At 40.6% G+C, this 23,573-nt stretch overlaps 1 protein-coding gene across 2 annotated transcripts in view; it reads right to left on the bottom strand.

The window, feature by feature from the left end:
• Positions 1–1,499: 1,499 nt before the first annotated feature.
• The window catches only part of LOC136432442 (BTB/POZ domain-containing protein KCTD3-like), a 58,476-nt gene continuing 36,402 nt past the window's right edge, over positions 1,500–23,573 (bottom strand). Inside the window, exons 5-18 of one of the 2 annotated variants that reach the window (XM_066423737.1) lie at positions 18,286–18,344; positions 15,591–15,671; positions 13,725–13,898; positions 13,143–13,233; positions 11,119–11,309; positions 10,377–10,492; positions 9,383–9,470; positions 8,520–8,636; positions 7,362–7,532; positions 6,512–6,667; positions 5,658–5,754; positions 5,232–5,364; positions 4,370–4,424; positions 1,500–4,105 (exon numbers count right to left, since the gene is read on the bottom strand). In XM_066423737.1, coding sequence (XP_066279834.1) covers positions 3,855–4,105; positions 4,370–4,424; positions 5,232–5,364; positions 5,658–5,754; positions 6,512–6,667; positions 7,362–7,532; positions 8,520–8,636; positions 9,383–9,470; positions 10,377–10,492; positions 11,119–11,309; positions 13,143–13,233; positions 13,725–13,898; positions 15,591–15,671; positions 18,286–18,344 — 1,780 coding nt within the window. In that variant the 3' untranslated portion in view covers positions 1,500–3,854. Of the gene's footprint in view, positions 4,106–4,369; positions 4,425–5,231; positions 5,365–5,657; positions 5,755–6,511; positions 6,668–7,361; positions 7,533–8,519; positions 8,637–9,382; positions 9,471–10,376; positions 10,493–11,118; positions 11,310–13,142; positions 13,234–13,724; positions 13,899–14,503; positions 14,644–15,590; positions 15,672–18,285; positions 18,345–23,573 lie in introns of those variants that run through there. The other variant, XM_066423738.1, reaches the window with a different exon arrangement.

Genomic DNA, 23,573 nt, shown 5'->3' with positions numbered 1-23,573 from the left:
TTACCCGCTCTCCATTGGAAAAGCCTTAAGACAGGGTAAAATGGGATCATCGCACGCTGGGAGGAGAAAGCAACGCCGGCGCTGCAGGTTCTGGCCTCGGGCGGGGCCGTGGGACGGCCGACCACGATTCAGCGCCGACAGCGAGGCGATGGACGTCGGCATTAAGGTTGCACGACGCTGAGACCCTCGTTTTACCCGCTCTCCATTGGAAAAGCCTTAAGACAGGGTAAAATGGGATCATCGCACGCTGGGAGGAGAAAGCAACGCCGGCGCTGCAAGTTCTGGCCTCGGGCGGGGCCGTGGGACGGCCGACCACGATTCAGCGCCGACAGCGAGGCGATGGACGTCGGCATTAAGGTTGCACGACGCTGAGACCCTCGTTTTACCCGCTCTCCATTGGAAAAGCCTTAAGACAGGGTAAAATGGGATCATCGCACCCTGGGAGGAGAAACTTCTCCGCCCAACCAACAGCCGCTGCCCAGCCGCGTGAAACAACACCGCACAACCGCTCGAGCAAGCCACCAAACGCCATTGTGGGCATCCTTGCGCAATTGTGACCGTTAGCCTGATATATAGAGCTCACGATGTTGTTAATCAGGCGACAAAGAGAGAGGCTTCGACGCTCCAAAATGTATAGTATGGTTCACAATCAAGGTGCAGGATTTTAACATGGTTGACTTAACGGTTCAGTCTGCAACATATGTGAAAAGGAGCTTAATTTTGCCGGCTCGTTCTCTTTCGAAAGCCACTTTGATGTATGACCCCAGCGGAGGTCACTATACTGCAGCCGACTCACAGTAGTCGGGCCGCGGTAACAATATCCAGGCGCGAATCCACGCCGATCGAACAAACATGGTAATCCAGCTCGTACAAACTCAAAACTGGCGTATTCCTCGACCATTTACCACAATTTCCGCCCCGCTAACGTGCACAGAAGAAAAGCTACGTCCTTTTTAAGCAATGTGACGCACTACTTCATACACGAACTACAATTGTCCGCGGGGGTCGCCCATTAATACTGTGTTCCGCGACGGGGGTCGCCCATTAATACTGTGTTCCGCGACCTTACGCGTACTATTGGGCATATACAAGAGATAGATGAGGTCATAGATAGACTAGCTCATCTGAAGTAATGCTTATTGACATTGCATGCCGCAAATATTCATAAAGCCACAGCTGTCTACTTTCGAATCATGCAAAGAAAACAGATAATTGACCAGCTCGATCGCTCGTGACAGCTGACAGAAGAAAACAAACCTCAACCTGTTCGTTTGAATAACACATACCCTTTGGCCATATTGATTTGATTATGTGGATGACATTTGTGCGTGCGCATCAATTTTCCTCTGTTTCCGACAAAAAGTTTTCGGCCATACTATTAACTATAAAGCAGCTGCAAAATGAGAAAGTACCTAATGTAAATTGCCCCCCCAAAAAAGGGAAAACGTATACTAGGATACTGATGTCCTAGAATGCCAATGAGTAGACAACAAGATCCATTAGTTCTTAGAAGACTTTAATTCAGAGGACTGGTGCAATACACTGTAAATAGCGGGATACAACCATCCTTGTGCTAGTGCTTAGTATTTTGTAACAGAATCCTTAATATGTCAGTGGTAAGAAATGAAACAATGTCATTTAATCATTACTTTTGCCATTGATAGACAAATCATTCCAGTGCGTCATTAATTAGCACATTTTATGTTCCAATACCACACAACATACAGAAATTCTTAAAGAAATAATATTCAAACCAGTGTAGCTTTAGAAGCTAAAAACATTATTCTTAAACTTAGTGTTTCCGAACTGTTCCCCAAAGTGTTAGAAATAAGCGCCAAGGGAATGTTTTAATCCAAACAATTGTTTCATAATTCAGGCATGGCCAATGCTAAGAACACACATATTATAACCTCACTACATACACTATAGAAAATGTTCTGTTCAGCAATTAGGAAACCATGTTTTGTGCTTGGAACTTGAGTTTACATGTAAAAAGATTATCTAAGAGAAGACGAAGTATGGTAACTTAATGGATCAAGTTACTTTCAGAATGCTTCATCTCAATTCTGAAATATTCCCAAAACTTTGAATTCCCAAATGCAACATTTTAAAGCTTACATGTACACTTGACTAATAGCTGCACATGTAAATTTTTGTAGTAGTCCACTGTTTTCTGCTGCTGCAGTGGTCGGAAGATCCTACAGCCGCAATCAACATTTTTGTACCAAAACTATTTTAGGGTTGCTTCATTTATTTCTTCACAATGAATCACCTATAAATTGTGCATCACAACAATAAACGAATCTAGAATGTAACTACATGTATGTATCTACCATCTTGACTCAAATGTAAAAAAAATGTACCAGCACATCTACAATCAGAATCATGTACTAGTATATAGGCTGCTGAGTCTTCAAACATAATTTGACTATTTTGTGTCAGTTCCACTTGCACTACAGCATGACAATTTGAGAAGTCAACTGAGTCTATTACAGTTTAAATCTATTACAGTATAAATGGAGTTTTATATGTTTACCTTACTAAATCATCTTTATTCTGCAAGCATTTTTCTAAGGATTTCCAAGACCCCACACATATGTATTGTACCATTCCTAGACAAGTGACCCTTAACCCGGCCACTATATATAGTCCAGTGTTTGATACATAAACAAGGTTCCAAGAAAGTTCCAGGAATGTGTTTTCTGAGAAGTCTCATTCTAATGAGTATTTCTGGTATAATTCCTGGTATTTAATGGAGATTGAGAAGATCTGCCAGTGTAATGGTCCTCACTCCAAACTTCTGTAACGTAGTGCTACCCAATGTCATCCTATTTGTTTGAAAAACACCATTTTCCTTAAAAATGCACAGAGTCCAATGTTTAAGCCATGGGAAGAAATATCAGCTCTTTTACTTCTTCTTCTAGTGCGGTCCACTTCAAAGATTCAAAGACATAGACTTTGCAGGTTTTCTCTATAAGCAGCCACAGTAGCCTGCAAATCAAACACGGTAAGCGGACTATTCAGTGTAATTTAGAAAGAGGGAATCAAGTATGCCATGCGTGATATCCAAAGTGCTTGAGTTTTAGATGTTTATTCTCTCTATTCCTGGACACAAACTTAAGCTGAGACAGACATTACTGGGATCATACTTTAGTAATTCTTCACTCCTCATGAGAATGGATTCCTTAATATTAGGCCATGCTGATTTGATAATATGGATGACATCTGCGCGTACGCCAAACAATTTTCGTCTGTTTCCAAAAGTTTAAAAACATTTTCGACTATACTGTTACATCACACAACAAAGCAGCTGCAAAATGATCGACCATATGTCATGAATTATATAATATATAGAAAATATATAGAAAAGCAATACCAATGTCGTATAATGCCAACATCAGTTCAAACTTCAAAGAACAAGACTTGAAGATGTAAGAATGAAGAATCTATTATTCGCTATACCATAGTCTGTGTGTTAGTCATTTGTTGAACCTTCCTGACCACATAGATTTCATAATTAAGGCAACTTTTATTCTTATTCGCACGCTCGCATCAGTTTTGGGGTTCCCAGAGGATGTCATCCATATTATGAAATCGACATGGTCTAATAAACAAAGTGGAAGACATTGGCTAGTGCAATGTAGAACTAGTAGCGCTACTTTAAATGTAGCTACAGAAGCATTTTTGGTTCACGTATGCAAGTCAATATATCTTCATGCCTTTGGCATCTCTTAACTACACTGATGAAGTAATATATACATGCTAACAATTAGCAGCACCTAGCAGAACCTGCATGAATTGCAGAGCAGAAGGTCTACTTCATTGTGACAACCATCTTCAGCCACAGGGTAATGCTAACAGAGAGAGACCCTGAAAACTTTGGAGTTGGGATCCTGTGAGCCGTCATCCCCGCCCACTGCCCCGCCCGCCGCCCCGCCCTCCTCCTGACTGTCCTCGGGCTGTACCATTCTGAGACGGGAGGCTACGAGCGAGGTGGAGGGGCTGAGTGAGGGGGTGGAGCATCGCGAGGCGCTGATGTCACACTGCTCCAACAGCTTCAACAGTTCCACTTCAGTTGGACCGCCCACAAAACTCTTGTGTCCGTCTTTAAAAAGGGAAGAAAACAATCAGTTAAAGCCATAGTAGGGCACAAAAAATGGTACTGACATCTACTAACATTGTTTAGCACATTTGCAAAGTAACTTTTCACTTTGAGCATGTTAAAACTGCACAAAAGCGAGCTGTGGAGTTGCGTTACCGCTTGCGCCACAGGGACTAGTACTAGGTAGAAACTGGGAGAGAATCTGACTTCATCTTTTTAAAAAGTATACAATGTACTGAAGACTGTCAACACAAGACAAATTCTTACCTGTGTCTTTGCTGTCTTTATCCACCTTACTTAATGCCGTAGTGAGGTCCCACATCTGTCAGAGAAGAAATATAATTAATATTAATATATTATATTATTAATATTATATTTTATCATCAATATCATTATATTATCATAAATAAAATATCATTATGATTATTTCATGTGAAAGAAAGTTTCCTGACAGGGTAATTTTTTGAAATATTGCTGTAGAGTTACATTGATGGTAACCACATTATGTGCAGGTAAGGTATTCTTTCTCAGAAAAGTCAGTTGATTAAACTTTAATTTCCCTTTCTTTGGCCAAACCTGCGTCCGGTTCTCTTTTGTTTCTGAAGATAATTACTTCAGCAAAGACAATCGCCCATCAAGGACTTAACTAGTGTCTGTATAAGCTCCTTCCAAACATCACCTGTGCTCCTTTCATCTACAGACGTTCCTTACTAAGTACTGAATACAAATAAAGCATAGCAACAATAACAACATACATGTATCTACACTTCTACAGTATCAAAACTCTATACTGAATGCACATAAAACTTCACTGTAAAATATGGTATCCAAATTCAAACTGCAACATGAACTGACGATAGAAAAATTAGCAATTGTTAAAATGGATCTGCAAATTCTTTGCATTTTGGATAATGATTTTTTTTTTACATTCTTTCACATATGAATTTTTAATTGCTTTATTGTAAACCCAAAAATGTACAAATTAACTTAACTTCTCGACACCTGTCTGTCACAGTGCAATGGGAGCTAGAATACATCAATCTTCTCCCCGCTGCCTATTCTCATAACCAATACAATTTTTGGTGCCAAATGGCTATGTTAGCATGCTGAGGGTTAAAATCAGTGTTACCTGGATGCTGCCATTTGCATGTCCAGTGAAGAGGTACCTGCGAGGTCGTGACCCCATCCTACTGGACCCCTCGCACTCGTGTACACAGAAACAGCTGAGGGGCGAGCCATCTACGGTCTTAATCACACAGACCCTGTCAGAAACAAACATCAGGTTTAACACAAACACTGGTACACAGAGTTATTCAAGAATCAAGTGCATGTCATTTCCACATACCTTTAACTTACTTGAAGGGATTACTCTAATACAACATGGTAGGGTAGAGTATACTATGACTTGTCATTGATAGTTTGTGTTAAACTAGAGGGCCTACCAATGCTACAGAAAACATATTTAACCTTCTTGTCAAAGGTAAAAATTTTGTCATCTCCATGTATCCCCTAATGTACCATGCTCAGGTATTCTAGAGGGTCCTTGTGAGCAGACCTTTTTCCTGTGGAAGACTGTCGAACAAACAACTTGTCTGTCTCTGGCACCACCTTCTGTACAAACACCTGCTCATCATCCTGCTCACCAAATGGACCTGTAACAACATAGAATATCCAATTACAAGTCTTAACTACTGTAATTCTTGTAACTTTATTATGTTCACTGTTTTCATGGTCACCTCTGTCCCGTGAATATCATCACCATGAAAAACACCTGTTGTAATCATTTTTAGCTCTTTCACAAGTCTGTTCTTTAAATCACTTGCCGCCACCGTGAAGTTAAAGTTCAGTGAAAATGTCAATTTTCCTAACACCGTGAAATTTTCCTACCATGAAGATAAAGTGAATTACAGTATTGTTTTCAATCTGAAATCTCCAAATGTAGAATCTTACCCGTCCCATTTTGTAACTGTTAGATGTACAGGTCATCAGTTTTAGCCATGCTTTTTGCTTGTATCAATAACGTTACGGTGTCATTGACTGTCTCACCCCTTTTAATCAATTGCTCACTCACTCACTCACTCACTCACTCACTCACTCACTCACTCACTCACTCACTCATTCATTCACTCTCATTCACTCACTCACTCATTCACACTCATTTACTCACTCACTCACTCACTCACTCACTTTCACTCTCATTCACTCACTCACTCCTTTGCTCACTCACTCACTCACTCACTCACTCACTCACTCACTCACTCACACTCATTCACACACTCCTCTACTCTCTCTCACTCCGACTCCCTGACTCCCTGACTCACTCACTCATTGACTGTCTCACTCCTTTAATCACTCACTCACTCACTCACTCACTCACTCACTCACTCACTCACTCACTCACTCACTCACCAATCCTGTTTCCTGCACCGTAGCTGTGGTGAGGATCAGCGTCCTCCAGTGAGATGATCTTGAATGAGTTGAGCGGCGTGGATCCGGGCTGTGTGGAGATCATCCCGCGGAACCTGGTCACGTTCCACGTACGGACATGGTTGTACTCCGCGCACACTGGGAAATACATGTACACACAGGCAGCACAGTTAGATCGCATACTAATGAGCTGACTGTAAAGGGTAATAAGTTCCATATTCACAGATGCATGAAGGTATGCAAATGGTGCTTATCTATTGTACACAGAGAAGGAATCTATCAGCTTGAACAAAAACACCAGGAAACTGTAACATTGGTCCAACCTTTTCTTCAGAAATAGCTATATTGCCATGTATACTGTCTGGATATTGTAAATTCATCAAAATTTACTGGGGCCATAAGTGATGATACTAAACATAATACAATTACAAGCTTATGTTAAAGAAGGTCAGACATCCAGGTACTACTGGATAAAATTACAGAGATTAGTTCCGGACGTTTCGGGTGACATCCATCACCCTTCTTCAGCGTCACTAGAATGAACTAGCGGAACTACAATCAGTACTTAGTATACATACAATAAACTAGAAAAACGGTTCAACATGGCAAAGTCACAAACTCATGCATAAGCGACATTGATACGTAAAATCTAAAAAATACTGTACTGGTGCCAGCATGCTTCCTTGGGGAACACATATTACACAACCAGGTCCTTGACAGGTATCAGAAATACAAAGTGTAACCTACATGTATGCACAAGTCATGTAAATGGCTGCAATCATTATGGACGTCTACAATGTACATGTGAAGTAAACTGTCATAGCGCCTTCACCTGAGACGAGATACTTCTCGGACAGCATGACCTTACAGACCGGACTCCTGTGCACCGTGAAGGTCTGGAACAGCTGCGGCCCGTGCCCCACCGTCTCGGGGTGCTGCACGATCACACGCACTTTACCCGAACTGGTGCCGTACGCAATCTCAATCCAGTTCCCACTCACACCTGGAATAGGTACATGCAGCAATGTCAATGTCGGCATTTTACAATAAACCGGTTCACGGCTTAAACTGTGCATGCGTGAGGTCAAAGGTGAAGGTCACCAACTTGTATACGTGATAGAATACGACATGGTGTATTCCGTATCGCATGAGGTACTGGGCCGACCGCGGGCCACATCGCCCGACGGCCAAAGGACGATGCGATCCGCAGGCGGGGCGGGGCCGAGGGCGATGCAGAATACACCGTGTTGTATTTTATTTATGTCATACCCACCCGAGAAAACATGCAATGCCAAAAAACACGCATGAAAATTTGGTGTCCTCGAACAAAAAAATTGTAACAGCCGCAATACCAACGGCCGCACTTGCCGCACTCTAAATATTCTATGGAAGCCCGTGTGATAAAAGTAGAACCCTGTGTGATACGGTATATCATAACATGATGCGGAACACCCGTATGAAACGTTTCTGTGACCCAGGTATAACATCAAGTTCTTTATGCATGTCCAAACATGTTTATTTTTGTCTCAGGGGCAATGTTGACATATTACCCACAATGCATCACAGTAAGCATGTGCAGTTCAAACCATTAATCAGCTTATTGAACCTTGTGTATGGCAATGATACACTGAGAGTAATGTTACAATCATAGATTACTTACATTAATAGACAACAATTATATCCATCCAACACTTGATTGCAGTAATTGCCTTACTTTCAATATGTTTTATGTTTCAACAAGATACAGTGTGTGTACATGCCATTGCAGTTTTAATTGAACATCCAATTTTCATCACCGCAACACAATTATAGCTAATGCTTAAATTAGTTTCTTCTGAACATTTTGAGAGACATTTTTTTTTTGGGGGGGGGGGGTCAACAAATGACATTCATAGGTTAATTGGAACTGCTTTTCAAAACAATGAGTTATGAAATGCATATCAAAGTTGTGGAACTCCTATACAATATACTAACTTGAAGGTATACTTACTGATTTTTGGAGTGAGGTAGACGCTGAGTGCAGTAATCATGTCGTCGTTTGGGTCGTGGTACAGTTCTGTCACCAGCAGGTCATTGTCCTTCATACGCAGGGGGAACTTCTGCATATCTATACAGACAGACATTGCAAAAACAGACCAGTTTATCAGCTGCAGTTTTCTTCTAACCTGCCAGAGGGCATGCAGGACATGTCGAGACAGTGAATATAGATTCTTACTGTCTGTATCGAGTTTCTTTTAGGGTACCTAAAGATGCTTAATCTGGGTTACACAATCATGTAACTATCAAATGTTGTAGAAATGGAGAACACACCAGTGCTTCAAAAGTGGGAAATCCTTGCATGTACCCACTGTTTTCAGTGACACACTTTCTTTTCAATGCCAAATGCTACAGAGGTTGCACGCAAAAATTTGGTGTCCTCAATCAAACTATTAGACCATCAATTCCAGTGCACAAATCTGGTATTCAAATTTTTGACAGCAAAGCTCGTTAGAATGATTCCGTCATAGACCGTGGGATACAAGCCGAAGCCCGTAAAATACAGGCCGGTCTGGAACACCCGTATCAAGCGTTATCCCAGCCCAGGTGTTACATAAACCTTTATATCCAAAGGAACTACATTTTGTAGCCCCATATGATGTAGATCGTAGATCGCAGAGTGGAACTCGTTGCCACCAAGTACCGTAGAAGTATCCTCATTGGACAGCTTCAAACAATGCATGCATTTATTTAGACGTGACAGGTTTTTGTGTGCAATATAAGCAGCTGCTGCCACACCGCGTGACTGCAAAGCTAGTGTGTTACGCTGAAGGGCAGTGATACTGGCTGTATAGATACAGATACATTTGTACATACCTATGTAGTATATAGATCCATTGTTACAGCCCAGTAGGAGGAATGTCCCTGCAGTGTCATAACAGGAGATTGGCTCCACGTCCTGAATCTGGAAATGTGCATTATGAAACCATCAATTTTCAACAGTAACATACATTGTAGCAGGTAGTAGCATGTCTAGTGTAGTATAAAACAGATCACAACCACATAAAAAAACACACATTTTGATACTTTGCAAAATATCATGCAGCAGAATCAATACATATTTTGTATGTCACTGAAAAGACATCCTAATTTTCATGTCCAGCTTTTTAAGGCAAACAGCATGTTACAGTAACAGTGGGACAAAAGTTCATCACATGTTGCATTTGCAAGGTGCTACGGCAGGATTGTCTGTCAGGATCTATCTATAGCTTTCCTGTTTTCTTTCTGTAAGGCAAACAGATCCCAGCATGTCTGGTACCTACATGTGTTAAATCATGCTTGGGCCTTGGAGTTGGACAAAAAGTTGTGTTTCCAGTAGGCCATTGTTCTTGACTTGGCGCAACTCGAGACACGACTTTTGCCACGTTTTGCCACTTGTTGTAAGTGCAGGCTTTGCGCCGCCGCTTCCGGGTGGACAAGTTTGAGATCTCGAGTTTAGCCCCCTGGTGGCTCTACGCGTGCCATGTCAGTATAGATTTTGTATAAGATTACGCTTCGCGCTGCCAATTCCGAATGGAAAACTTCGAAATGTAAGGCGGCCATGCGGCCATGCGTGCCACGCGTTGCGCCTCTACATGGCTATAGTCGTGTCTGTGAGTTGCGCCAAGGCAAGTTCCAGAGCCTACATGTACCAGTCAGTCACCATCAATTTTCATCAATAAAGACAACATCAACTTTCCTAGGCTTTGTTTTTATGCACTACTATAGAATCTCTAGTCTAAGACACTGATACGTTTTACAATATACAAGTATATTCTGTATTGCCCCGATAAGGTTCCAAAGTTCAAAGTTACATGATTGTGTGTATTACCTGCCAATTGTGAGTCATGGCGTGCCACACCCCGATCTTGCCGGTGTGACTGATGGCCACCAGCTGACTGCCGATGAAGAACAGGTCGTCCACCTGTACCGACAGGTTAAACACACCTGAAGGGAACAATACAATGCAGGCATCAGGGATAGGATGCTTACTTCTCATGCAGAACAGAGATTCAACTATCATGGTCATACGCCGAGTAACATTTACTCATTGACAAGCAACTGGATATGATTTTGGAACGGGCAAACGAAAAGTAGTGAATGCTACTTGAAACGTCCTGGATGTCTAACTTTCATCGACGTATCATGATCATAGTTTTTCCACATTGGAAGTACAAGTTTGGGCTCGAACAACTCTCAAGGAAAAATCTTCTCGCTCATAATGGCCATGAGGCCATTTTGGGGCCATCTTTGCCTTTTGTACAGTTAAATACAATGTATTTGTTTAGCTGATGTATAGGAATTATCCAGCTTACATGGTATTTTCAGTAAATATGGAGGGTGCAGGGATTTGAAAAAGCAGACTAAAACGATTCAAGTTTTCTGGGGACTGAATGGGAAATATAAATTCTTGAATAAATCCTTTAGCTTCATATTGAAGTTATTGCGGAAATAGACTAAACAGAATAAATATCATTAGCAAAAAGATTTCAGCATTTTTTTATGTCCATTTTTTCCCCCACTAATATTGCTTTGGTTGCCTTTAAAACATGATGGTCGCGAGAATTTCTGACCTCTCTCGTTCTTGGGCCCCTCGTCCTGGAAGCTCCAGAGTCTGATGTCACTGCCGGAGGACACGGCGATCATCCTGTCCTTGTTGTCGCTGTAGCCGCCCGGACACTTGGAGTTCAAGGCCACACGCTCCACCGACTGTTCCAGGTACTCACTGTTAAACACCAGCTGCCATCCTGTTGACTCCTTTACCCTACACATAACACAAAAATAATGGTAAATGATGATTAACCAGAAGACCCATCTTCGAACTTGACCTTTGTTTTCCCGACCCCCAACAACCTACTAAATTTCATCACGATTCATTTACTTTCTCTTGAATTATGCCACCAACAAACGATATGACAAATACAAAAGGTCCGCTGCAGCACCAAAGGAACCCCCCAAAAGACCCATCTTCGAACTTAACCTTTGTCTTCACAACAGAAACTTACCTACCAAAAATCACCAACATCCGTCCATGGCATCTAGAGTTATATTGCCAACACCATCACTTCACAAATCCCGACCAAAAATATACCCAATCTGCCTACAGCAAAGGCAACGATCATCACAGTAAGGTAAGCATTGATGCCAAATTACCCAGGCAACTGGACTGAGATGGCATCAATGCCCAAAATGCTGGATCAGTCTGGCATCAATGCCACGCCTGTGCAGCTGAACACCACTTTTGTAAGGGTAACAAAGTTTATTACAATCTTTATTGACACAACAAAAGTACAGCGACTTTCGAAAGGTCTTCTTAACCTATCACTAAATACACTTACTAGTTCTAAGATCTAAACATTCTTTGATATATTCACCTACTTGTACACAGTAAGGGTTGTCTCCTTCTAGAATGTACTTGTGAATTTATCTATAGAATTAAAACTGGAAGTTGTGCTGCAGTACCATAGAAAGCCACTAGGGGGCCCATAGTCAACCTTGTTCTTCTTTTGCCAACACCTATGCATACCAAAGATCATAGAGATCCACCCCCAACTTCTTGAGTACATTATGCACAAACACATAGTCTACACAATACATGTACACACAAAACACACACAAAAACATAAAGTTAAACCTTTCTTGTGAATACAATTACTACCGTTAACCTTAAAAGAGTCTAGTCATAATACATGTATTACAACAGGCATCTTTTATACTTTCTTATCTTTCACGTCACGATGATGGCAATATTGCTCAATGTTGCACTTTGCATATTGTATCACAACAAGACTAGTTTATTGAAAAAACATCAACATGTCACTGAGGAAAACTAATGCACAAGTAATGCATATAAATAAGCAATTTACAAAAATAATCATATCTCACATGCCTTTATTGCCATTCTACTCTATGTTGTCCTGTCACGAGTACATTATTTGCAGTCCCAGAAGGAGTTCCATGTTAGAACTGACATTACAGATAATTAGAAATCTCACACTATTTATTGCTTTCTTTGTCACCTGAATGTACCAAGTGTAAACAGCCAATAGTTGAGTGATGTTTCACTTACACAACATAAATCATTGTTGACAGATACACTGTGCAGATTCATACTGTTTTGACATTGAGATGAGTACTATATGACACAGGCTATTAGCTAGCTGGGTGTCATGGCGTCTGCTGGACACCCTACACTAAGAACTCAAAGAAATTAGACACCCTCTTTTTGCTTGGGACACCCAGAGGACGGCCTAGCTGTTTCCCCGGTAACTCAACAATGGTGAGATGATGCGGTTCCAAATGTAAAATATTGTTACATTAATAGATACTGTTAAGCAACAATGGTGAGATGATGCAGTTCCAAATGTAAAGTGTTGTCACATACTCACCATTTTGCTTAACAGTATCTTTTAATGTAACAATACTTAACGTTTGGGACTGCATTGTTAGTAGTAACACCTAGCTTCAGTACACAGTGAACTAGTCAGTATTGCCCTGATGAAGATGACAGACAGTCGTCAAAACGTCGGCTCTTGCAAAAGACTTGGTTGTGAATAAAAGAACCTTGCTGTTCTTTTATCCAGGGATACTGACTCACCTGTAACAGCAGACAAAGTGCGCGTAGGCGACAGCGATCCAGCTGTGATGTCCCACAATGATCCGAACCTTCTTGGGATCCAGTGGAATCTCTGAAAATGTTTTAAAAAAAACACCACCATTAGTTTTTTGTATGAGGAGCACATAAAGAAAACTACATATTATTAAATGGAAAAATCATAATTTATTGTGCAATAATGCAGAAATAATGTCTCCCTTTCTCATCTAGACAGTATTGCATCAAATATCACAATGACACAAATGAGTTTATCTATCCAACTCCCAAAATCTCCTTCAATCAAAACACATTACTGTAAACTTAAAGTTCAAATATTTGAGGTGGTTTTCTATTTGCAGCTTTCACTGTGACCTTTCATAACAAAATAATGGCACTGCAAATGTGTCCTTAGCGTTTTGCGTTACTGTTGTACTAACCTCTGCAGAATTGTTTCAGCTGCAAACTTCAAACACAGCGAACACCTTCTTTTCCCCTTTTTCCGCAAAATCAAGTCCCTCCGAAAATGAATTTATTAGTATTCATTTTTGCTCACAAAACCAGCGATTGGTGACCATGGAAACGTACCAAACATGGCGGCCTCCCCGCCCTCAGCTCCGTCCGCTGCGGAGGCGTAGCGTGATCTACTCAGGGGCGTGGCTGCCGAGGACTGGTACTGAGACAGCGGGCTGCCCGTGGACGCGCTCGGTCTCATACGACACTCCGTCTCCAAGGCAACACCAACGGGGCGCGGCGGTATGCCTGAGAAATAAAATGCACATTCAAGTTTTGAAACTACAGCATATAAAATTTGACAAATGAATAATCCTGTTGTATTTCTAAGTTATATAAATGAATTTTTTTTACAGATTAAGAGAATTGTGTGCAAGTAGTATACAGGAATTTTAAAGAAATACATGTTTTGGGAGGGGAGTTTTATCAAAATATGCCACAAATTGTGATGCAACAATTGATTACTTAACATTGTACAACAGCATCAGCACTCATTCCTTGATATTAAGGACTGGAGTTGATCAGTCGAAAATGAGTTGGAAATTGCAGTTTAACTTCGATACAGAATGACTTCTACCAACACAGATGAACTTTTGAAGTAAACATCAGTATGTGTATCACTGACTACTAGTACATGTACAGGTACGGTAATACATGTATGCTGTGAAGAATGAAAGAATGTCTTCACATAGTCAATCATCTATTAAAAAATTTGCATGTGGTAGTGCTGTGCATTTTTTTTGCACATGTATGATGATATTTCAAGGATTTTGTTTGTACGCAACTAGCAGGCATAATCAAAAGCTGTGTACAAAGAAACTTTTGATAAAAGAAAGCGATAATTCCGTCTCTACCTGCATGGCCGACACAACAGGGCGGACCAACAGGGGTATTACTGTATGAGAGGTCATAGGGGTCTTCTAGGGGGTCCATGGAGTAGGGGTGTTCGGGAAAGATAGCCACTTGGGTGGGACAGGTTAGAGAAAAGGAACCAGAACACAGAGACACAATGTAAGAGGACATCTTTAATAACAGAAACGAAGATACAGTACAACAAAATAATACAAAATAGATACACACTCAGGCCACACCAATTCAATTTCTTGGTTAACAGATTTTTTTGGTAAAATTTTAGCACAAGGACATCATGAAAACAGAAGGCTGGGGTGAAAACTTGCACCTGACCCTGTTCACTCCCTGAAACTGTGTGCAACAAAGTACAAACTTTCCTCTGCGATTCTGTTTTCATGTTGATTTTCCAATCTAGTTTTTTTTTAAATCCTTTAACCAAGAAATTAAATTGGTGTGGCCTCAGACAAAAAGTAAAAGTCCCAATAATTCAAAGGAACATGACAGAACACTTAAAGGAAACCCAAGCAATATCAGGGCCCGAAAATCAGATTTTTAAAGTCAATTTATTTTGTCATTTCTATACAATCATGATTAGTTCAAACAACATCACAATGCATAGTGACGTCCATGATGCAAAAATACAACGTTGTTGTGATGTGAGAACTCACTGAAAATCGTCGGCACGGTTTTTGTAGGCTCACGAAACTAAGGGAATCATTGTATGGCACATTTTTCCGCGGATTTAAAATGCTGAAACTATTCAGTTATTACGCAAATAAATGTGCTAAATAGTGTTAGAATATGTCACTACCATAAAGATATCAGCATTTTTTATTTCCATATTTTGGGCCCTAACAATTTTTGCTTTTAATTGGCTGCCTTTAAACGGTTACACCGAGAAAGTTTTGCAGAATCACTTTTTTCTTACTACATGTTTTTTTTTTTTACTACATTTACTACAGGTGTAGCTTGCTAGAATGCACCCCTAGCCAGAATGTATTACCGGGTTTATTTTTGCCAGGGGTATATCCTTGCCTGCTACACCTGTACATGATTACCGGAGGTCCCGGAAAGGTGTGACTAACTCACCTGGTGCAGGCAGGTAGCCGTGGAACAGGACATCTCCACACGAGGACCTCTCCAAATCTTCACACAGGTCCAGTCTTTTTACTGGAACACATATTAATAACTTTATTGCAATTGTATAAGGTGCAAAGTATGGCATCTACTGGTACATGACTACACTTTCTATATGGCTTACCTAATACAAGAGTCAGTGTGTAGTATGGGATGAGAATGGGCTTCTTACAATCAAAGGAATCACACACACTTTTTAGAACAGTCTCATGATTGGATTAAAGAAAATCATTACATAAGTACACACATTCATGGGTATTGCATTAGAAAATGACTTAAGCCCTAGAAGTACATGTGCAACACATTCTTCAGCTACCGGTAGACTGACCATATGACACCTTTCAAGGCTTCTCTACCTTCAGTCTTCAGTTTTTTACAGTGACCTCTCCACCACCAATTCATGACACCATAAATATGCATTTCCAATGTATTACTAACAGTAACTGTTACAGTAACAGTCCTACATGTAAGTAATATTGAAACCACAAACTTTCCCCTCTCACATGTGTACAAATGTGCCACTAAATGAAATCCCTACAATAATAAAATCAATGAATTTACAGTAACTGTAAATGCCAGGCAACCATTTTGTTCAAATGTAACAAATTGAAATCAAATTCAAAAAAAAAAAAAAGTGAATTCACAACCGTAGTGCTTACGGCAACCATTTTTAAAAAATCCCATGTTCTAAACACCCTACAGAGAAAATCATCATCTTGCTAAAATCTGGTTTCAAAGTTGACCTGACTTTTACTAATGACAGCGCTGTTGTTTGTGGAAGTACATGACTGTACACCTGCGCACACTCCAGGAGCCTGTCTGAGTGAAATCGCTGAGTCTGATTGGGCCAAGTTAGAGAAGTTAAACTGTCCCACTCTATAGGGCTGGCACAATTTACAAGTAACCTCATTTCAGCCACATCACTTCTATCCCTTGTGTGCGTGTGTGCGTAAGTGTGATGCATGTTCATGTACAAAATGTATGTGTGTCTTGATGTGTGTGTCTGTAACTGTATACATGATTGTGTTTAATGGTATTGCCATCTGTTATTTACATCAGTAACAGATGGCAACACAGTGAAAAGACTAATTCAAAAGCGAGCCACACATAGCCTACAGGCGTTACAAAATGTCAACATTCATTATACTCACACTTTGCTACTTCCAACCACCAAAAAAAAACTGTTATCGTAGCGGTGACCTAACCTAACACACAAAGGTATTCATTCATCTTCTTTTCTTAGTCTTCAAATCTTATCTCACTTCCCTCTCAAACCCAGTAGGAAACATTTCTATAAGTAACGGCTTTGAAACATGGTTTCACAGAGCGTCCCCCCGGGGGCACAACAGGTGCTAAAGACTGGAACCAAAGCTCTGGAACATAAATTCACTAACGTGATAAGCAGGCCCATCTAACTTTCTATTTCCCACTAATGACATGTATTATATCTCCATCAGACGTAATCAGCCCACGCCGCGCCGACTAATGCCTCAACCAGCCGAGCAAAATATTGATGTCCTTGAATATTAATTTCCAATATCCGGGCAGGGTTCGGAGATAGAACCCGTCCCAGTTGTGCCGTTAAACCGCCTTTCTGCCAAACGCAATCATGAGATACTGGCTGGCAGTGAAGATTACTTTGTGCGAGGTGAGAAAAAAAGAATTACAATAATTACAAAAATCTCAAGCTGTGTATCTAGACAAGTACGTCTTTGGCATGCTTTTCGGTAATTCGTGGGCACGGGGAAAAGTTGTTTGCACTGCTGATTGGAAGCGATCGCAGGGCATGACTTTCGGCGCGTGCGGCGAAATTTTGTCGACACCCAATCATAAGGCATTTGAATTCCTGGTTTATGAGATTGATATAAGCAATGGTTTCCGCGGAAGTGGAACTAATCCATAAACGTGACCCGCATAGCCTGGAATTGCCTGGATATAGGGAGGTCATTACACAGCAACTATGGGCATTAGCACTAGGAAAAGGTCTGATGGCATTCCCATGTACATGTACAAGTCATGTACATATAGAATACAACATGATGGTATATTCCGTATCGCCCGAGGTACCGGCCCGACCGAGGGTCTTATCCTGCGACCCACGGGAGGGCCGGGACCGAGGGTGATGTGGAATACACCGTGATGTATTTCATTTATGTCATACCCACCCGAAAAATTACACATTTCAATGCGAAATGCGCCTGAAGTTGAGAGAGTTTTTGTGTCCTCGAACAAAAAAATCGTAACAACATCGATTCCGACCTCCAAATCCAGCATTCGACAGGGACGCAACCGGCGCACTGGAAATGCATTCTAAATATTCTATGGAAGCCCGTGTGATAAAAGTAGAACCCTGTGTGATACAGAAAATTATCACACAATGCGAAACACCAGTATCGAACGTTTTCGTGGCCCAGGTATGATATGAATGAAGGTATCATACTAGTGGAGTATACAATGTCCTATACATGAATATGATACAAGTCGGATGTGTATGGTCTGATCCCAATCGGCCAAATGATACACCTCAGAGGGTGGATTTGGTAGATCCAATCAGGATTAATCCCATGCCTGGATCATGCATGAACTTTCATGGTAAGACTTCAAAGTGGAAACATCCATTACAACAAGAAGAGGAGACTATACTCACCAATGGGAGTGATTCCGTAATATTCCGCCTCGTGTCTCAGCGTATTTATGTCCACTCCCCTGAAACACGACAGAAAATCCACGGTTATTTACGACTTCTCCAGACCAGGGGTAAGGCGCCAATTTGAGAATTGACCCTTGTCACCTTTTAGAAGTTTGTACATCAATAAGTACCTTAAAAGTGAGAGTTCCCCCATAATTTTCCAGTACAATTTGAGAATTGACCCTTGTCACATTTTAGAAGTTCGTACATCAATAAGTACCTTAAAAGTGAGAGTTCCCCCATAATTTTCCAGTACAATTTGAGAATTGACCCTTGTCACATTTTAGAAGTTCGTACATCAATAAGTACCTTAAAAGTGAGAGTTCCCCCATAATTTTCCAGTACAGGAGAATCTTTCATACGCCCCAATTGACAGGCCTTGCCTCTGTCCACCACAAATCATAAAATTGTTACTATCAAAGCAGAGTCTGACGTAATACTACAGCACAGGTGCAATCTTCAATCTAGGTCAAGTTTGGGATTTAATGTGGCAATTTCGTTCTCTTGGCACAGGGCTATCTTTAAAGTTTTATTTCTAAAAGTAATGAAATTAGTGACACAGTATAAGGATACTGTACCATCCAACACATTTACAAGTGAGGGACAATCCTTAGCCTCTACCAGGCTCCACAGGTCGCTAGTAGAAGTCCCGTAGTAGAAATTGGCCGAATTGACGGATAACATGCCACACCTATATATGGTCGCAAATTGTTACTTCTTTGGCGGACCAACTCTTCTGGTAATTGTTATCCGTCTATTTGGCGAATTTCTACTATTTTTCCAGCGACCTGTGGAGCCTGGTAGAGGCTAACAATCCAAACATTATCAACATGTTAATCTTAGTGAAGACATTTTGATTTTAAAAAAATCAATTTTTTACAAAGAAATACAAGACTTATAGAACAGTGTATGGACAGTCCCAGTTTTGATCTAGATTCTGTTATGGATAGAGATTTTCCTATAATGGAACCTGTCTTTATTAAAAAATGAGAAACATTATTTTCTTCTTGCTACTCATCAGGTACAGTCAAACCTGTACAAGTGACAACCTCTGCATACACTGTAATAAGGACCAACTGGCCAATGTGACCATTTTTTGTCTGTCCCCTTGTTAATTTTCTCACTGACACAAGTAGTAAGAATCCTTTCTGTAGTGACCACCTACATACATGTACACCAGTCCTGTATATAGCTCAGATTGTACTAGTCCTCTGAGTGGTCTTCTTAGGCAGGTTTAACTGTATCAAATAATATGACATTTACCCTCTCAAATAACAAAACACAAAAGAAATGCAGTTCAGGTTCACTGAATATAATTGGAGCCTTAAGTGTATTATAGTCTAATGATTGTATAATTTCTACTAATCACAAAGTCATATTCACAGACATTTCCATGAAGATTTACAGTCATTAAGTATTCACTGCAGCGTTTTCATTAATTTTTCAAACAAGGCAGCGCGGCTCTTGCGCGAGACTGGGATTTATCCTCATTTCCGTGGAGTCCAATTTGAAGCGGGGCGGTGGTAATAATCTTTACACCTGAGAAGTCTGCCCCTAAAACAGCCCAGATTGCAATTAATGGTGTGTGTAAAGACATGACCTCACGTGACCCGCTGTTTTCAATTTACGTTGCAGCGACATTGGAGTGGGGGGGGGGGGATTTCCGGGGTGCGAATGAAAATTAGCGTTTAGAGTGGCTAAACATACCTTCCAAAGAACATCAACTAATACTTTTCTTCTTGTGGCTGTTTTTTTCTGAGGACTGTAAATTCATTCATTTTCACAGGGACTTCATTTAATGGCTAGGGGGGAAGTACGAAGTGGTACAGGAGTAATACTAATACATTGGAAACACGTATTTGCGGTATCATGAATTTGCTGTGGAGAGGTCAATGCAGAGCCCCAACCCTCTTGATATTCTTGTGTCTACAGTCTTTACTTTGTGTATTTTACAGGCTTAAGGCAACCAATTGAAAGCAATATTAGGGCCAAAAAAATGGAAATAAAAAAATGCTGAAATCTTTATGGTAGCGACATAAACACTTGCGTAATAACTTCTTACTTTGAGTATTTCAAAATCGTGCCTTATGATGATCCCCTTAGTTTCACGAGCCTACAAAAACTCCGGCAACGATTTTCAGTGAGTTCTCACATCACAACAACGTCATATTTATGCGTCATGGATGTTGTTAATATACCTTGTGATAGTGTTGTTTGAGCTAATCATGTATAGAAATGAATAAATAAATTGACTTTCAAAATCTCACAAAAATATGCCAATTGCAAACATTTAAAGATTTACAGTAGTGTAAATGGTTTTGCTGTAACACAGCTACTGTAACAATGAAGACAGCCTCAGCACATCTTTGCTGTGTGATGAGTTAACATTGAGAGCTCACCACAAAAATAAAACCACCAGGAATAAAACCACCAGTTTTAGCTGACGCCAAGATTTCCATCTCAACGTTCACATCTCAATCTATTTCAACTTGGGACAGTTGAACGTCTGTATCTCTCGGTGGCCTGGGGCAGTTATGTCCATTTGTAAACATCGTCACCGGAACCGCTCCAGTCATCTTACAGATGCTGCAGATACTCTGGCAGACGATTAAATTCCTGTCCATTATGATGGTTCACTTCTCAATCTGTCACATATTTCAATGTCAGAAGGATGCTGATCATTATGTCAATAAATATATGCCCAACTAAAAAATGACTCTTTTTCTCTGGATAAGTCTGGTAATCGGAAATTGGATATTGTATAGTAGAATCTGGCTCGATAAAACTACGATCACAATTTATATCGAACCCAGCTTGGTGTGTGTTGCCTTGCATACATGGTATAATCCTCCCTAGACCATAGATAGACTGTCTTATAGATAGAGAGAGAGGTAACGCATCCCTCATTTGTTTCATTGAATAATTTAATTCCTTTCTGATACTAAACTTATTCTCTACTTTTTTTTAGCTATTTTTCTGGAAAAGTTTGACAGTACAAGGAAAAAATGGCTGTAACTTTCAATTCCAATTGATTCAAGATTCAAAGAATGTGACGCAGGTAAAGTAAAAATCTGACAACAATCTTAGACATTTCCTTGCATTCCTTCTAACACAAAAATTGAGGTAAAATCTTTAAGCATTTTCAAATCTTTCACAGCATAACAAAAATTAAGAGCCCCAAACCTCTTGATATTCTTGAGTAAAGTTTTTACTTTCAAAAATTGTGTATTTGACAGGTTATCGGCAGCCAAAGCAATGTTAGGGCCAAAAAAATTGAAATTGAAATATGCTAAAATTTTGAGGTTAGTGACATTTACTAAGTTAAACATTGTTTAGCTCATTTGCATGATAACTTCATACTTTGAGCATTTTAAAACCACGCAAAATTGTCCCCTTAGTTTCGCGAGCCTACAAAAACTCCGGCAACGATTGTAACAGTGGGTTCTCACATCACAAAAAACCTCATATTTTAATTTACATCATGGACGTTGTTATACATTCGTGAAAGTGTTGTTTGAACTGATATGTATAGAAATGACTACATAATGACTTTCAAAATCCGATTTTCGGGCCCTAATATTGCTAGGGCTTCCTTTAACAGAAAACATCAAACATGGTAAATTCCCAAAATACTGTCAATGCAGAAATGTTCGCGGTAGTTTTATGTTCGCGGTTTTCGCGGCGACTGTTTCACCACAAACTTAAAACCACTACGAACATTTCTGTTCGATGCTGTACGTTACTATAGCACTGCCGCGAACTGAAAACCACCGCGAACACTCCATTTGCCCCTTAGCGCGAAATAAAAACCACGCGAACTTAAAATGCATTTTACAGTAGTCTAAACGTTGGCGGAACCTTCAAAGCCCCTGGAGTCCCAAGGTGCTGTTCAATCTACGAAGGAGGGACAGTGCCTCGGAGTGCCATCATAACTGCACCACATGTCATCACCATTTTCCTTGCTTCACGACCATCACGGACAACCTCCCGGGCGCTGACCGTGAAATGAACACCTGGCCCGTCACTAAAAACGTTTGATTAATTAACAAATAATAATTGGAAATAGAAGGCAATGGTTGGTCGGGCAATTGAGAAAGTGTAATATACTAGTAGTTGGACTGAATGAATGGGATGCCTCGCGTCTATGTGAAAACAACGGAGAGAAATGTTTCACACAGTAATACACGGGAACGTGGCAAAGTTCAGCCATAATGGTCCTATCTGGAAATCTTATTTCATTTCATATCAAAAGCAATCTGTCCCCTTTTGATTTTTATGAGAAAATCATTGCGGCGGCTATGCCGGCAGGAGTTTTATGGTTCAGGTTTATGGCCATGATCAGTCAGTTATACACCAAGGTCATGTTGGGGACACAGGAAACCAGGACATCCCTGGCCTCGACTAAGATATCATTTTGTCGGGCAAACCTGGCATTTTCAGGATGCATACATTTGTATTTATTATTATTGGCTAGGCCGAATACTCTCTCTTCACAGCCAGGGGCTGAATTGCGAGGAGCGCACAATTGGCAGGGCCGCAAGGGTCTGGAGCGGCTGCCATTCGGTGTGCAGGTGACCTCAATACGACAATTGCCCCATGTGCGGCCATAGGACTATGGAATTTGAACCACTCACACTGGGAAGGACCCCTATTCTTTTCGATAAGTGCGGTGGGTTCTTTAATGTGCCCGAAGTATGGCTCTCCTCAAACACAGGACCTCAATTTAACGCCCTATCCAACGGACATCCCTAACCGAAGTTAGGTACTCATTTGTGTTAAGTGGGCAAAGTAGTGTAAAGTGCCTTTCCCAAGGGCATAACATCAGGGCATATCGGTGGTTTCGAACCCAGGACCTCTCGGTTGTGGGCGAAACACCCTACCGATTGCGGCACACGATTTCGAAGTATACACAATACTTACATAATTTTTTTTATAGTACATTGTATAGCCTTATAAGTTCTTTCAGCACAGTTAATGTTTAAATATCAATTCTCTGTAAATCTTTAAGATTTTTTTTTTAGTCCTGTTACACCCTTTTCCTTCGTTTTTTACCTCTCCAGGAAAAAAATGTTGCCTAAGCCCATAACCACTACAGCTTTGGTGCCAAATGGCTATCTTAGTAGGTGGAAGGTTAAAACAGCAGAAAATATTTTTAACTGTTTTATTTGAATTCTCATGTCTGAACGGTAACATCACTTTGTTGGTGATCAACACTTCTTTAACTATCATAGTTCTAGTTATAGGAA

The sequence above is a fragment of the Branchiostoma lanceolatum genome, chromosome 4 (assembly GCF_035083965.1).
Source record: "Branchiostoma lanceolatum isolate klBraLanc5 chromosome 4, klBraLanc5.hap2, whole genome shotgun sequence".
Lineage (NCBI taxonomy): Eukaryota > Metazoa > Chordata > Leptocardii > Amphioxiformes > Branchiostomatidae > Branchiostoma > Branchiostoma lanceolatum.
This window is presented reverse-complemented; position numbering and strand designations above follow the sequence as displayed.